Source organism: Mustela nigripes, chromosome 5 (assembly GCF_022355385.1).
Source record: "Mustela nigripes isolate SB6536 chromosome 5, MUSNIG.SB6536, whole genome shotgun sequence".
NCBI lineage: Eukaryota > Metazoa > Chordata > Mammalia > Carnivora > Mustelidae > Mustela > Mustela nigripes.
Genome location: NC_081561.1, coordinates 140,987,404 through 141,002,940, shown reverse-complemented (window position 1 = coordinate 141,002,940; position 15,537 = coordinate 140,987,404). Strand labels below are relative to the sequence as shown.

The window sequence follows — 15,537 nt, the reverse complement described above, 5'->3', positions numbered from 1 at the left end:
CCGTCCTCTCCTACTCATCTTTCAGTTAGCTAGGAACAGAAAGTTAGCATGATATCTGACTGAGAAGTCACACAGCTTAATGGTTCAAACTATCAACAGAGAGATTTAAAGAAGCATATGTTGACAACTGTCTGCCCATCAGTCACACAAGCAAATATTTACTGAGCACCTACTATGTTCAAGACAATGCACTGGCAGTTTCAGTTCTGTAAGATGAAAAAAGTCTGGAGATTGATCAAATAATAATGTAATACAGTTCATGCTACTGAAATGTACACTTAAAAATGATTTAAAATGGTAAATTTTATGTCGTATATTTTTCCACAAATAAAAAAAGATATATTTAAATAATGAATGTTCTCATCTAATTACAAATTTCCCCAAATCTGGTATACCTACCTCTTAGAGCTGAATAAGGTTAGGATGTGAGTCTCTAATGTGTTATCACCCCTGTCAATCCTCAACTCCCTGTCAGACCTGTCTCCACTACACCCCACTGAGACTCTAGTCCCCCATGACAGTGATCCAGACCTGAAGTGAACTGGTCTAAAGATCTCTGGGAAATAAAACCAAACAGGAAAGGGCTACCTGTGCATGCTCCCCTAAAGATCTTTACGCTTTCTTACCTAATGTTTAATTATAATTTAGTTCAGGTATAAAAGTACATTATAGGCATTTAAAAAAAAATCAGAGCGAATCAATGAAGATGCAGCACACGCATCTTTAAGTTCCTAACTTCTGCCTGGGACTCACGATAAACACCAGTTCACTCTGCTCACTCACCGTCCACTCCGTTGAGTGGGGAAGGTAATGAAGTATTCTGGTTAAAGGCAAAAACTTGTTCCTCCCTGATTTTTTCTGGTTTATAATTTAATTAAGGTCAACTAGAGATTAAAATTTGTTGACGATAATTACAGTAAGCACAACCAAGTCTCGGTATCTCACAGAGCCCGGGAGCCTACTAACACAGTGAAGAGCTGACACACATCCTTACTTGCACAAGCGTGTCCAGAGTGAAGATGTGCTCCCCGCGGACATTGTAGAACTTGACCATGGCACTCTTCAGAAGAGGGCCGTTGGGGAGCTCACCAAGCTGGGTCTGCCGTTCCATCCCAGCGACGGCCAGGAGGTCTCCCTGGGTGCACCACTGGGCCACCACCTCTGAAATCACAAAGATGATGGTCAGCATGATAACATGACCCTCCCTGAACTTTCAGTGTTTAGAAAATAAAGCTGCTGAGCAAATACAAGGTGGCTCTTCTCCTTTTTCTCATGAAGACAACAGCTACCCACCTGTCTGAAGATAATAGACTCTATTTCAACAGGGGTCTGTTGCCTGGATGGGGAGTGCGGCTCCTCTGAGACACAACTCTGCCAGGTAAGAGCACAGCCGCCAAAGCCAGCACACTAAGTATCGAACCCTGAAACCAGCACGACTAAGAGCACAGGTAAGATGACCCAACCAAGGACTGTCCATCCATGGCTTGTGTCCCTGACCCCAGCAGTGACTCTAGAGTTTACAGATGCAGAAAGTAGGTCAAGAGCAAAGTCCAGATTTATATTCATTTGATTTCTGTGCACTAATGGGCAGATAAAGTTCAGATAAAGGATATTAACTGCCTACAAGGCCCCAATCTTCCACATTGGATGTTGTGGGGGCTTAGAAAGTAGATAAACACTTCTGTTGTATGGGAGAATTATTGGAAATTTTCACCCTGGAGATGTGACGCCTACCTATAAGCCGTTCTGTACCTCTGAGAAATGGCTGTGAAATGGTTTGTCTAATCCCAACATGAGCAATTTACTCACTCTGACCGCTCCAACAAGCTACTCGCACTAATAAGACTTACAGCACAGCTCTTCCCCCTCAAGACCCGAGGACCCCATCTGGCTCACACAGAGATGACTGAAATCCAGAGCTCAGAGGCCTCTCTGAGCAAGGATGGCTGGAGCCTACAGGAGCCCGGTCGTGACAGGACACGTGGCAGAGCCAGGTCTAGAAGCCAGCAGTGCCGGGCCTCCGGCAGGTCACACATGACCCTTCTCTTAGTCACATCACCTTCTGAGGTCACCAGGGCTGCCTGACTTCCTCAGAAGCCCGGACAGTGGTCCCCAGCACAAGGTGGCTCTCTGGACCCAGGGAAGCGAAAGCCTGCACAGCCAGAGAGCCGCCGCAGGAGCCGAGGCCGAGGGAGCAGAGGGCTGCGAGAAGGCATCTGCACACAACCGCGGAGCGCAACGACTCTGCCATCAGACAGAGGGAAAGCACCAATAAAGAGTTGTTTCCTTTTTCTTGCAAAAGGACACGAAGAAGGTTAAAGTACAAACCAGGAAATGAAAAGTCATGTCAAAGAATCAACTAAATATCCCGGTGAGGAAGATGGAAAACATGACGAGAGGAGGAAGCTGGAGGAAGTGAGCTTGGGAAGCCCACGGGGGCTCGGGGCTCTGCTGAAAAGACCTTCTCCGGGGGACAGGTTTCGGCAGCCCAAGAAGTCAACGAGAGCAGCAGCTTATGCTGACAGGTACAGACGACTGCGGCCCAGAGGCTGCCGTGGCTCAGGACCAAGCCGCACCGTGGCTCTGCGCAGCTGAAGAGGCCAGGCTCCCACTCTCGAGGCTCCTCTGCCAGGAGGCAGGGGGCAGTGACAGCCCTGTGACAGCTCTGCAGCACCCCTCTTGCTAATTACTTAGTTTAGTAAGATTCTTTGAATTTTGCCACTCTGTGGTTTTTCCCAACAGAAAAGTGGGCTGCTGCCCCTGCAGGCCTGGCCCAGACATGCAGTCCACTCAGAAACTGCTCGAAGAGCAAAGGCTCTGCCCCCTACGCCGGCACCCTCAGTCCCCGCTAAGCCTGAGTCCACATGTCCCCACGGAGTGCAGTTATCAAGTTCTAGGGAGACAGCAGGGGTCCCCACAGGCAAGCCGTTCTTCAAAAGAGCACAAATTCCACAGGAACAACTCCACTTCTTGTTCTGCTGACAACACAACCGTACCATCAAGGGCTGCGGCCCGTGACATGCAGCGTAAGCCAGTCCTGCTGCACACGAAGGGCACATGGTCACCAGGGGAAATAGGTTTACTTAGAAAACCCTGACACAAGGAACTCAGGAGTGGGCACTAGGATGCACCCCTGCAGACCGGTCAGTGTCAAGCAGGAGTGTGCGAGTACTTCCACGGGGGCTCAACTCCGACGGCAGGAGTTCCAAATCCTTATCAATTACTACAGAGTGAAAGGGAAATTGCATATTTATTCACTATCTATATTTTCCTAGGATAAAGAAATAAGAACATAGAAACGCAGATGTGGTCAGGACAGACCTTTCCTATCCTAGAAAGTTTTTGTAAGCTATAACCATCTTAGGTTAGACTAGAAAATAACCCAAATACCTTCGCCCAATCTTTTGGTAATAATTTTATAATTTTAAAACCTTTAAAAACTTGTTTTAAAATATAAGCCAGAAAAATGGGGCACCTGGGTGGCTCAGTCAGTTAAACGTCTGCCCTCAGCTCCAGTCATGATCCCAGGGTCCTGGGATTAAGTCCTGTGTCGTGTCGGGCTCCCTGCTCAGTGGGGAGCCTGCTTCTCCCTCTGCCTGCCACCCCTCCTGCTTGTGCTCCCTCTGTCATATAAATAAATAAAATCTTAGAAAAAAATTTAAGCCAGAAATAAAGAACTAATGCTTTATTTAGTAATGCTTTTTTTCACGTTTCCTGAAGTTTTTAGCACAGCATCTCTAGGGATATAGGGAGTTCCAAGGCACAAAAGAGGTCCATCCTCCTAAAGTACCCATTTTTTGGTGATTCTTTTTTTAAGGTAATCTCTACTCCCAACGTCATGGGGCTCAAACTCACACTTCCAAAGTCAAGAGTCACATCCTCGACACATTAAGCCAGCCAGGAGCCCCTTTCTTAATGACTTTGAGGTGTTTGTGGGATTTTGGTCTCTCAAACATTGCACACACACGAAAAGTAACACAGTCCCACTGTTCTACTTTAGCCAGATAACCTTATGGATCTTTTTGATAAAAGCCTGGAGGATCAAAATTTTACATGTATTAAGCAATGAGAAAATTCGGGGCTTTTGTGTAGTAACAAGAGCCCCTCAGGTGCTGTTAGTGCTGGGTCCAAAAGAGGCAGCCAAGGATTAGTGGAGAAAGAACAGTGCTCTGACCAAACACCACATGTACTTGAGCTGCTGGCTAGAAGTCTGAAGTTCACAGAGGCCTCCATCCCTTGGATGTCCATGTTGATGGTTTATCATTTTACTAAACGTTAGACATTGTGTACTTGCATTTGTGTACATGGAGTTTGGGTTGAGAGGGAGAAGGTAAGCACATGCACAAAGTAGGAAACTGTGTGATGGTAAAATAACACGTACTTTTTTTCTTTAATAACAGTGCTTCCGGTGAACATATTAAGGACAGAATATCAGCGTGTACTCAGGCTGATGGCTACAATGTCTACCAGCCTGAACTACAGGTGTAGACAGGACTGCTGACCAAAACCCCTCTACCTCAAAATCAAAACTCCCCTCTTGACCTTCTCAGTGTGTTCTATGAAGTGACAAAAAGAGGAAATTCTGTAAAACAAAGAAACAAAGCCTAGGGGTTTCAATTCTTTGATCTTAAGACACATATCGGATGAAATGAACAGTGCCTTTGAGAGCTTGCTTTACCACAAGAAAGGAACTGGTTAGGCCAGAGAATTTCTGAGTACATCACTCAACTGTTTTTCCTTGAAGGGTAGGAGAAAAGGACACTTCAAAATATGCCACACTGGGATAAAAACTATTTTGAGCTAAAGGCAACTGAGAAGCAGCAGATACAAAGAAAGTTCTCTCCGTCCTCCCTATCCGCCAAAATGCAGGATATAAATTTGGGAGGGCCCCACCTCCCACTGCACCCCCTGACCATAAAGGATAGAAGTTAATCACAGAGGACATCTCCAGACCCTTATCAGCCCACAGAGAGAATCAGGAGAATCTACATGACGAACTTCAGGAAGGAGCCCTTTCTCCCACCAGATTCCCATATGCTTACCTTCCCACAGTCTGCTGCCCTAGAAACGTTAAGCCTTTCCCTTTGTCTTGTCACTTCTCCAAAAAACACATTATTCTTTTGTTAACATGCTATAACAGCCCAAGTTCTACCCACCCCTTTGAGTTACTCATCTCTGAACACTTCCACAGGTAAATGTAATGCACGTGTTAATATACTTGTTTCTTTTTCTCTCGTCAATCTGTCTTTTGTCAGTCTAACTTCTAGGGCCCCAGTCAGAGAACCCAAGATTTCTAGAGGGAAAAGTCTTTCCTCCCCTACATTGTCAAGGAAGAGTATAGTAACAAAGGGCAACAATCCCCAACAAAGTGAACTAATTTATGGTTCAGTATGTGATAAACAGAAGTCCCCAAAGTTGGGATACTCTGCAGATTTTTCCTCAAGGCAGAATTTCCTCAGCAAATATCTGCAAAGCAAAACTACCCACCACCCTATGAATCTGCAAGGAAAAGTTTGACAGTTGTGGAGAAGAGGCTGGTCATGGGGACTGTGAGCTATTTGCCATTCTGTTATTTTGCAATGACATAAATTAAAGCATTGGTGATACATTAGAAAATATCATGAGTAATGTTAATTCACTAGAAAAGTTCTCTGATATTTCTTTTGAAATAGTAACAGACAAAGACTAGACCCTTTCAGTCCACTTTATATGACAAGCAACTGACTTGTCCATAATAGGATAGAATCCAGTGGATGGAGAAAGTTGCCACGGGGCCTCTTGGCAGCTTTCTGGCTACCTCTTCCCTGTATTTAGTAACATAACCCACAAAGTAGTGAACAAAAAAACAAATGAGTTAAAAAAAAATACTGCTGTTGATACTACAAGTAAGACCAAGTCCTTATAACATTCTGAAACCAAGACAAAGAGAAACTGCCTATACCCAGGCCCTATCACATGACATCGACTCACTTAAATTTCATCTAACTTCTTACAGTGAAGACTGGCCAAAAGCATGTCACTCATGAAAGTGTAAGGTTGAAAATATTTTCATGTTAAATTTAGATTTCTAGTCAGGCAATGAAAAGAATGCTAAATTTGACTGTTTTTAGGATAAAACTCAAGTCAAAAACTTGCACATTTGGGAAGGTCACCCCAGGTCACCTTCATAAGCCACCTCATATGTGTGAATCATCCAGTGCACACTTGGTGGGGGTGTGTTAAAAGTACTACTCTAATACAACTTAGTTTGAAAGACAGAAAACTAATGTGGCCAAGAAAGAAAAAAAAAGTTTCCATAAGGCAAGTAGGATAGCAAAGAATTGGAAAAATTTGCTATATAAAGAATACAGTGGAACTGAGTGGTAAATATGCTATTTTCAGTCCTGATCAGATACTCAGTAGGGAAAAAGGTCAGGACTCCAGATTAGAGACACGTTCTGATGAAATTAATCAACTTGGTTAAAGGTTTAAAAATAGTTTCTTTTTTTGTTTGTTTTTCAAGATTTTATTTATTTGAGAGAAGAGGGGCAGAGGGAGATGGAGAAGCAGGGAGCCCAACACAGGGCTGGATCCCAGGACCCCAAGATCACGACCTGAGCTGAAGGCAGACACTTAACTGACTGAGCCCCCCAGGCACCCCTGAAAACAGAATTTCTGATGAAGAAAAGAAGAGCTTGGATTACAAAATATATGTGAGAATTTCTGATGACCATCCCTGCATTTTAGCTCCACAAAGGTCACAACTTTCAGAAAAGAACACAGAAAAGAGCAAGGAATTTAAGATCATCATCATCACATGCAAAAAATACTTACTCAGCTTCTAAAGGAGCCCATTTGTGGAATAAAGAGGGACTTCTACATAGTTCATGTCCCTCAGGAGTTTATAGGGTAAATAATTCCTTATAATTACAGTTTTGAAACAGCTCCCATAAAAGGGAGCAGAACTTCTAAAAATATTCTATAGTTCTGAGGCGGCTGGGTGGCTCAGTTGGTTAAGTGTCTGCCTTTGGCTCAGGTCATGATCCCAAAGTCTTGGATTGAGCCCCACATTTGGCTCTCCCTCTGCCCCTCCTCCAACTCATGTTCTCTCTCTCTCTCTCTCTAATAAATAAAATCTTTTAAAAAATTCTATACTTTTAAAATAGAATTATTAAGTGCTTGGGTGTGTACGGACATGTATGATGCATTCCAGGCAATCAATAGTTAAGTATACGGACTTGAGTCTCCCTATCCCTGTGATTCATGAATAATTCAGACAAGAAGCACCTGACAGGTCTCTCTGGTCTGACGGCCAGTTCTGAATAACGGCAGGAAGCTGAACTGCAGGTTCTGGTTTGCCCTTTACCTCTCATTCAGATTAGAGTAGGCCCCTTTATTTTGAGACCAGAGGCAGTCCAGAAATTTCTACATTGCACCATTTAATCCTGAAGACAGAAAAACGTTTTCCCAAAGAACTCATCAGGGTCACAAAATGAGTAAATATTCTCAAGCTGCAAAATTTGGCAAACACCAAATGCCCGCAGACAGCGATTTTTCTCACGAGATAATAGATTTCATAACATCTGTCAGGAAAGTGTCAGTACTTGGTGGCTGATGTTTTACATCAGTGTCTCAGTCTGGCAAGTGTGGAAGCTCCAGTCTGCTGAGGTAACTTTACCACGCAACCACCAGATCCTTAATAAGCCTCAAAATAACAGCGGCCTCTGCAAAGCTGTGCTGCACATGGGCTGCCGCCTCAGGAACTGCAGGTGCTGAGGCCTGATGCTGTCCAGACAGAGAACATCAGCCAGAGGCAAACACCACACACCTGAGAAAGACCACTCTTGTCAGAGCAGGGAAAGAACAGAAAGCCAAAGACGAATCCCTCCTTGCAATAAGCCTGGGTATGGCCTTAGCAGGTAGGCAGAGGAGGTAAGAAAATGGCCTTCATTCACGGACTCCACGAAGCCTGGGAGAGGTCACTGCAGAGGGACGGGAATGGATAAGGACGAGACGTAGGACCCCCACTGGAAGGCAAAGGCACACAGGGCTGAGTGTGGGTCTGGGTTCCCATGCGGCCTTCTGTACCTTTCAGCCCTGAGCGAATGACAGTAGGAGACAAGTCATCGTAGTTGTTCATTAAGCTGATGTCCCCCGAGGTGAAGCTGACGGTGAGCAGTGGCTTGATGTTCTGCACCGGGATGGGATACGCTGCTGGTCCATCTGCCGGGACAAAAGTGCCGAGTGAAGAGGCGGCAGGCGCACAGGACCCCCATCTGGGCGCGGCTGCAGTCCTGCACACGACCTGCCACTGCAAACTGGACTCTGGGCCAGGCGGTCACCGAAGACGGCCGTGTTCTAGATCACTCAGAACCTACACAAGACCGTCAGAGGGCCGCTTGCCAGAGAAGTCTGGAATGAGAAGAAGGATGGTGACAGCTAGCCCTGGAGGCAGCAAGGGGGGTACCCTGGGCTCTGTTTTATGGTGGCAAGAATATGTGTGAAAAGATTATTAACTTGTGTGTTAATGTGTCATGTTTCTAATGATGTGTAAACACCAATTATTGTAATGTCATATAATGTGGAAGGATGGTCAAAGAGGGATGAAAATGATCTCTTAATTCTGGCCCAATGAATAAAGAAAAGTTGCTTTTCAACACCAATGTTCTTTCACTGAACATTTTAGGAAATGAGGAACCATAGCAGTCACTCTGAGTCCTTTATTCAGTTTTTATCATAACAGACCCCAAATGTGGAGAAAGGCCAGGGCTGGATGTGGCTCATAACGAATTCTGCTACATCTGCAGTGCACAGCCAGTATAAAGAAAATACAGCCTTGGAAGTTCGAGGAGTACTCATGGATGTTAAGGAAATGCCGTGATGGGTCATGTTCTGGATTTTTTCACGTTATTTCAAAAGTAAAAGTTAGTCCCTCCCACAGGCCAGAATAAATCATGGTTCCTGGAGGCCTCACACCCATGCTGGGTTCACCCCCCACAGCCATCCATCCAGAGTGGAAGGGCCTGACATCCCCAGGTTCGCCCCCAACTCAGCCCCGCCTGTGGATGACCCTCAGTTGTTACTTTCCTTTGCTTCACTTTAAGATGCTGTAGGTACCCACCTCTAAGCTCAAATTCCCTGGGCCACCAAGAAAAACTATTCTCTAGGTGAAAGGCAAACCCTAGCCACTTCCAAACATGGCTCGTGTTAGAGTAGCAGCCAGGGACTAAATTCTATTCTTGGACTTATTCTGAACCTGCTTCACAAACTTGGCCTCTGGTTCTTGTTTCTTCCCATAATACATGTAACTGAGTAAACCTGCTTTCCCTCTAGTGAAGTTCTGTTTTAAAAGTATGCTGAAAAGTATCCAATGTTGTAAGACACTAGCTTTATTAATAGGAGGCTGGAGAAATGATCAACACTTCCCCCAGGGTTATGGTCCTAGTAGGAAAGGGTATGATGACTTCTCAAACGGAAGTCCTCTTTCTCTGCCCCCCCCCAGTCCCACTCATCCTGAAACAGCACCCCCATCTACAGTTTCTCTCCTGTACAAACATCGTCTTCTCTCTACACGATTGACTGAACAAGCATGTGTCTGTCTCTGGGAAGTATCACGTACTGGGTCACATCTGGGATAGGAGACAAAATGGGAGCACTCCAAGTACCAATGGAGGCAGATGCTGTTGGGGGACAAAATAAAGCATAGTCTCGAGACCAGCCCCTCACAGGATGAATATGCCCCCGGTCACAGGAAAGGGAGAAACTGTCCCGGCCATCATGGGCGCTCAGCAAGCAGCGTGGACGCGGCTGTCCAGGCTGAGGGTGAAGTCCTGGAGGAGTCTGGCCACGTCTAGTCTGCCACAATTCATAATATATTTTACCTTAAAAAAAGAGGGCGGAGTCCTGGGGAAGAGCCAAATCTGCAAGTAGGCCAGTGCTGAATGCTACTGTAGATGATGGCCAGCCTGGACGCTAACAGCTTCTTCTGCTTTTGTGTGGATGTGTGTGTTGGCGTGTGTTGGGGGGAGCTCTTACACATTTGAGGGATAAAAGACACTGCAAAGGCGAAGGAGGCTGGATTCTGAAATTACCCCAAAGGCCTAAAACGTTTCCCTGCCGCTCCAGATTAAAAAACTGGATGCCAATGGGTCCGGTCTAACTCCACTGTGAGGTTTATGAGGGGAAGACAAGTTCTTCCAAGCTGAGAAAAGGAAGTTTCCCCCAAAATAAAAAAGACGGGACACAGAGAGCAGCCCAGCATCCTGGTCTGCATCCCGGCAGAACTAATCCTTCCTTGCACAGCTGAAGCTGTGGGCTTTAAGGACACTGGGACGTGGGACACCACAGACAAAGCTGCAGTAACAGCACAGCAGTTCTCATCCCAGCTCTCTGGCGTCCCGCTGAGCAGCAAAGCCGCACAACACCCTAGGGACAGGGGCAGGGTCACGGCACGTCTAGTGAAACCTAAGCCCATGGAGTCTCCTCAGCCTGCGCAGAGACTCGGGGGAAAAGGGAAGGCAGAGGGGAGGCCGCCAAGTCAAGGCCCAGATGCTCCCCACATGTGCTGCGCGACCCCAGAGCCCTTCCCAGAGGTGAGGGTGCTGTGCGTGTGCTCCCCCGCCCCGGCCCCCGCGGCTACCTTGGGGCGGGGAGTAGTCGTCCGAGTCGGTGTCGCTCTCGCTGCTGTCCTCCACCAGGAAGGCGGGGTAGTTCCAGGACATGCTGAGGATGCCGTCAGACTCGTGCAGGAGGACGTGGGCCAGCATCCTGCCATGGCAGTCCATGACGATCACCTGCCCGTCAGCCGTGCCGAACAGCACCTGCAAGCAAGGACCGGCACCCCTGACGGACGCGCAGATGGGCTGCGGTCCTGGCAAACCTCGTCACCCCAACTTGTTCAGAAGGACAAAATGTATTTGGGACTGAGATAACCGAGCAGTTCACCAGAAACTTAGCTGGTTATTATTGCAAGAATTTTAGTCTTCTAGCACTTTAATGTGACTGATGGCAAAAGAAACACATCTGTCATACTGTGGGGACATGTACAAACAAAAGCAGCAAAATCACTGCCTCACTGCTTGTGGGTTGTTTTTGTTTGCATGCTTGGGTTTTCTGGTTGGAGAACAAGGGTTAAGAAGATGGTATTTATTTTTCTTGGGGAAAAAAAAAAAAGCAGCAGCAAAGGTTCGGAAAGGATTTCCCAAATTTAGAAGAAACACTTCAGCTTTCAGTCTGACAAAAGAGAAAATAAATTTGGTTACATAAGCAGCTGATCTAACCACACTTGGAAAGATGATACTCCTGAAATCGTTTGTCTAATGTTCTATTTAACTAAGAATAATATCAGTTTTAATGTATTAATTAGTAATTAATGTTATAATGTACTAACAGTATTAACGCAGTCACTGAGTGTTCACTTCATGCTTAGCACTACACTAAGGGCTTTACCTTGTGTATTGTCAAAACAGTTCTGGGAGTTAAGTTCTAGCACTGTCGATATGGAGCTCAGCTAGGCTGACACCTCAGTGTGCGGAGTGCTGCCACCCAGAATTCCCCTCACTTCACCTGGCCCTGGAGCACATGCTCAGAAACATGCCGTGGCCAGAGTTAAAGCAGAGGCAGGGCCAAGAAAGGGTTACCCCCAGCCCCCCATCAGGTCAGCAGAGGAGCGCCTCACAGCTTCTAGAAGCCCCCGACAGGAGTTGTGTCCTCTTGCTGGTTCATGCACGGATGACATTAACGGGATGAACCAAGGGGAACCTTGGCAACATGGCAAGCAGGATCTTGTAGAGAATACACCATGTTCTCTTCTGCCTTGGGTGGTGGGCTCTGTAGCTTCTGTACCCGTTGGCATTTAAAACGTTACATCTTTTGTGTTTCCTGAGATCTGCGCATCTGTCAGCAATGACTGTCAAAGGCATGCAAATCCTCTCCATTTTACAGATGCAGAAACAGCCTGAGCAGTCAGGGCAGCTGACAAGGCCGTTAAGTGGGCTATCCTACTGCAAAGACCAGGATTTACACACAGGGAAAGGGGCTTGTTAGGTCCCTGCCCCTTTTTGCTGTTAACATTTTGTCACTAAGCTCTTTGGAGGCAAAGACTGTCTACGGCTGTCCCCCTGGTACCTAACAGCTTTGGACACAGAGACCACTTAACAGTACTTCTTGTTAAATGAAGTAAAGTCAGTGACCATCAAAAGGCATTTTTTTAGGACATAAATCCTGATGATTAAGACAGATCAACTGCAACGGAAGTTATATTTAAGTAGTAAAAAGCTCACAGAATTCACTGAACTGTTTTAGAATACACTGTCCATCAAATATTTCTTTAAACAGGTCTACATTTCAATGACTGAAAACTAAAAAAACAAAAACAAAAAAGACTAAATCCGTTTTCTGCAGAGGCAGTGAGGAATCTGTTACTACACTCATCTTAAAGAAACACACAAACCACAAACTACTAGGAACACAATGGAACCTTTTAGAAGACGATCAATCTCTGGCTGCCAGTGGAGAAAGGAAGCAATGGCCAGCATGTCACAGAGACCTCCCAAGGCACTGACACAGAGGGACGGGGCACCGGGGCTGCGGGTCCGGTGTGCTAAAGCAGGAGGTGGCGCTGAATGAGCTCACCAGGAGGTTTTCACTGGGGATAAAAACGGGCCAGGACTTCTCGTAACTTCAACCAAAATGTACAATGTATACATTTTTTTTTTAAAGATATTATTTATTTATTTGAGAGGTGGCAGGGCGGAGAGCAGCATCCCGGCTGAGCAGGGAGCCCGATGCGGGACTCAGTCCCAGGACCCTGAGATCATGCCCTGAGCCAAAGGCCGACGCTTCACTGACTGAGGCCCCCAGGTGCCCCTAATTTATACATTTCAGAAGGAAAAGACATGTGGCAGCCTCTCTCTAAGGCCAGTGTCACGGGTGATGTCCCCAGGAAGCAGGCTGTTTCTGTCCCTCTTCCCACATTCTCCCTCATTGCTCAAGTGTGTTTTGAAGAGCAGTCATGTACCTTCGTGCTGGGTGAAGGGGTTATTTTATCATTTACAATGGCCATTTCCTATAAAGACAGCACACGAGCAGGCCACAGCCGACAGTTACTCTTCCCAAGTACTCCGGATTGATGGTATGTATCAATCCCAAACCACTTCCAACCCCTCCTGCTACAGGGCCACACTACTCTACAGTCTTCCACCGGTGCGATCCCCACCGTTCTCGTACTTCACTGTGCCATCATTTGGTTTCTGTCTGACTTCTCCGCTAGCCTGTAACCTTTTTGGGACATGGCCTATACATGGCCTATGTGCGCTCCGCTCACTACTACCTCCCCGGGGCCTATCCCAGTCGATGGCACGTGGCGGTAACAATCTATGAAGGGAGGGAAGAAATGCTTCTGTATGGAACTATCTGTTGAGTAACGCTCATATTTTTCCATTTTAGAGAAGAACGGATACCAGACAATAGAACAGACAGCTAATTTCTGGATAAAGGATGGGTGATTTAGTGAGGCATCAGGGTTCAACATTACACGAAAGCCAGCCCCCAAATTCTCCACCATGAATCAATCCCAGCTACAGCTCTCCTGGGAAGATAATGCATTATTAAGATCAGGAGGAAGGAAAAAAGCAGCACCAGCAGTCTAGCTGTCAAGCAATGATGGAGGAAGTTACTCTGTTTGGGAACAAGTATGTCACAGATAACTGAAGTACACTGATACAACATGAAATCAGATTTAAAAAAATCTCCTCTGTTCCAAGTTCTTTTCCTGCCTAATCACTTCCAATGAGACAAAGCCTATGCACACAAAGGACTTTAAGAGAACAAGAAAGAAAAGTCTAATAATAATGATACACAAATAGGCACATGCATCAATCTCTGCTTCTACTCCCGCATTCTGGAGCTCCCGAAGGGCTGGTGCCGGCTCCTCCTTCCCAGCTCTGTCTCTTCTAAGCTTGGCCCTCGGCTGTCTCTCTGCTCAGGTCTCTTCCCTACGCTCCAGACTCCCACATCGGATATTTCTTACCTGTCATCTACCCCTGGATGTGCCAAAGGCCCTTCAGAATCAACATGTTCCCAGATGAAACTCAGGACTTTATCGTTTCCCCAGCAACACCCCCCACCCCCCTCCCTGCCCACACACAGAACCAGGTCTTCTTACAGCAAAGCAAAACTGTGCCTTGTGTTTTATCTCCAATGTCCAGTACGGTGTCTGGTACAGAAAGGGGCTCAGACATCATGCATGAAGGCTTTGGGGACCCACCATACAGAATTATCCTCACATTTTTGGGGGGGGGGATTATTCTCACTTTAACCTGAGCTCCTCGCTACTCTCAACTTTGCTGTGTTTTCACACACCTATCTTTCCCATTAATCTGCGAGCTTCTCAAGGGCAGGCCTGCACCCCAAGTTGTCACATGCTGCCTGTCACAAGCAGATCCTTAGGGACTACTAGTAAATGTATTTGTGCCCAAACTTCAGCCTTTGTCCTAAGTCTTCCTGCAAATGAAGCAAAAGCTTCTTTCTTTTTTAAACTATAAACCAATGTCCAAATCTTCCTATAAAACTGGCCTCCAAAATACTTCCAATAATGGATGAAGTAAATTTCTGTCTCCTATTTTTCCTGCTGTCTTCTCTATTGGATTGCAGGCTTCACATGGGGCTGAGACAACACGCCCTCTGTCCTGCATACACTGAGAACCAAACAGGCTGGTGGAAAGCTGCGGGCCCTCAGGCCACCCATTCAATGACTGTCCCTCATTGCAGGCAGCGTTCAATATCAGTGTACTCCATTCTAAACAATTTTTAGATGTAATTATTTAAAAATGTAACAGAATTAATACCAGTAATTTAAAATGAGCCAAACCATGAGCCAAAGGTGGTATAAGAAGAAAATGTAAAATCGTTCAGAACATTTACGTTTGGAACCAGTGATAGTATCTCACCAGTACTTTTATTTTTGAAGACTAGTATTCATCTACATTTTTGAATACAGACAGACCATATTGGGAAATTCCAACTATAAAAATACATGCTTCTATAAATCTTCACCTTTTTTGTAGTAGAGTTTAACTATCAGCCATGGGGACTAGTTCCAGAAGGAGCTAACGTTTTTGTCTATGTATTTTGCTTTTGTCTTTTCAGCTAGGGGAGCAGATAACAAAGTGATTATATGCTCCTCCTAGTAACCTCAGCCCCACTGCTGGCAAATGTCTAAAGATGCCATGATGTAGAGAGGAACAAACATACCATGATGTCCCTTTGCTCTCTAGAAGGATCTTCTGTTCAGAGATGCCAATGAAGTAGAACTTTATTTTTGAAAGACCTCTCTGTTGGGAGTTTCAGAGCACTAGTTTTCAAATGCTTTAAAGGCTAGATTTGAATATTTTTAAACTAAAGACACACAGAGTCACTGAAATCAAACTGTTGTAAATGACAGAATTCATCAACCGGTTAACAGAGTATTTCCTGGTTTAAATAAAAAGGATGAAATGTAATTTCACAGCTGACTATAGCAATCATTTTTTTTTTAAAGGGGGAAGTGGGAGAGAGTTG

The 15,537-nt window shown here is 45.7% G+C and overlaps 1 protein-coding gene across 3 annotated transcripts in view; it reads right to left on the bottom strand.

Annotated features, from left to right (window-relative positions):
• TULP4 (TUB like protein 4) overlaps positions 1-15,537 on the bottom strand; it is a 224,868-nt gene that overhangs the window by 27,301 nt on the left and 182,030 nt on the right. For all 3 annotated transcript variants that reach the window (XM_059401351.1, XM_059401352.1, XM_059401353.1), the window contains exons 5-7: positions 10,619-10,799; positions 8,068-8,202; positions 995-1,161 (exon numbers count right to left, since the gene is read on the bottom strand). In XM_059401351.1, coding sequence (XP_059257334.1) covers positions 995-1,161; positions 8,068-8,202; positions 10,619-10,799 — 483 coding nt within the window. The remainder of the gene's footprint in view (positions 1-994; positions 1,162-8,067; positions 8,203-10,618; positions 10,800-15,537) is intronic.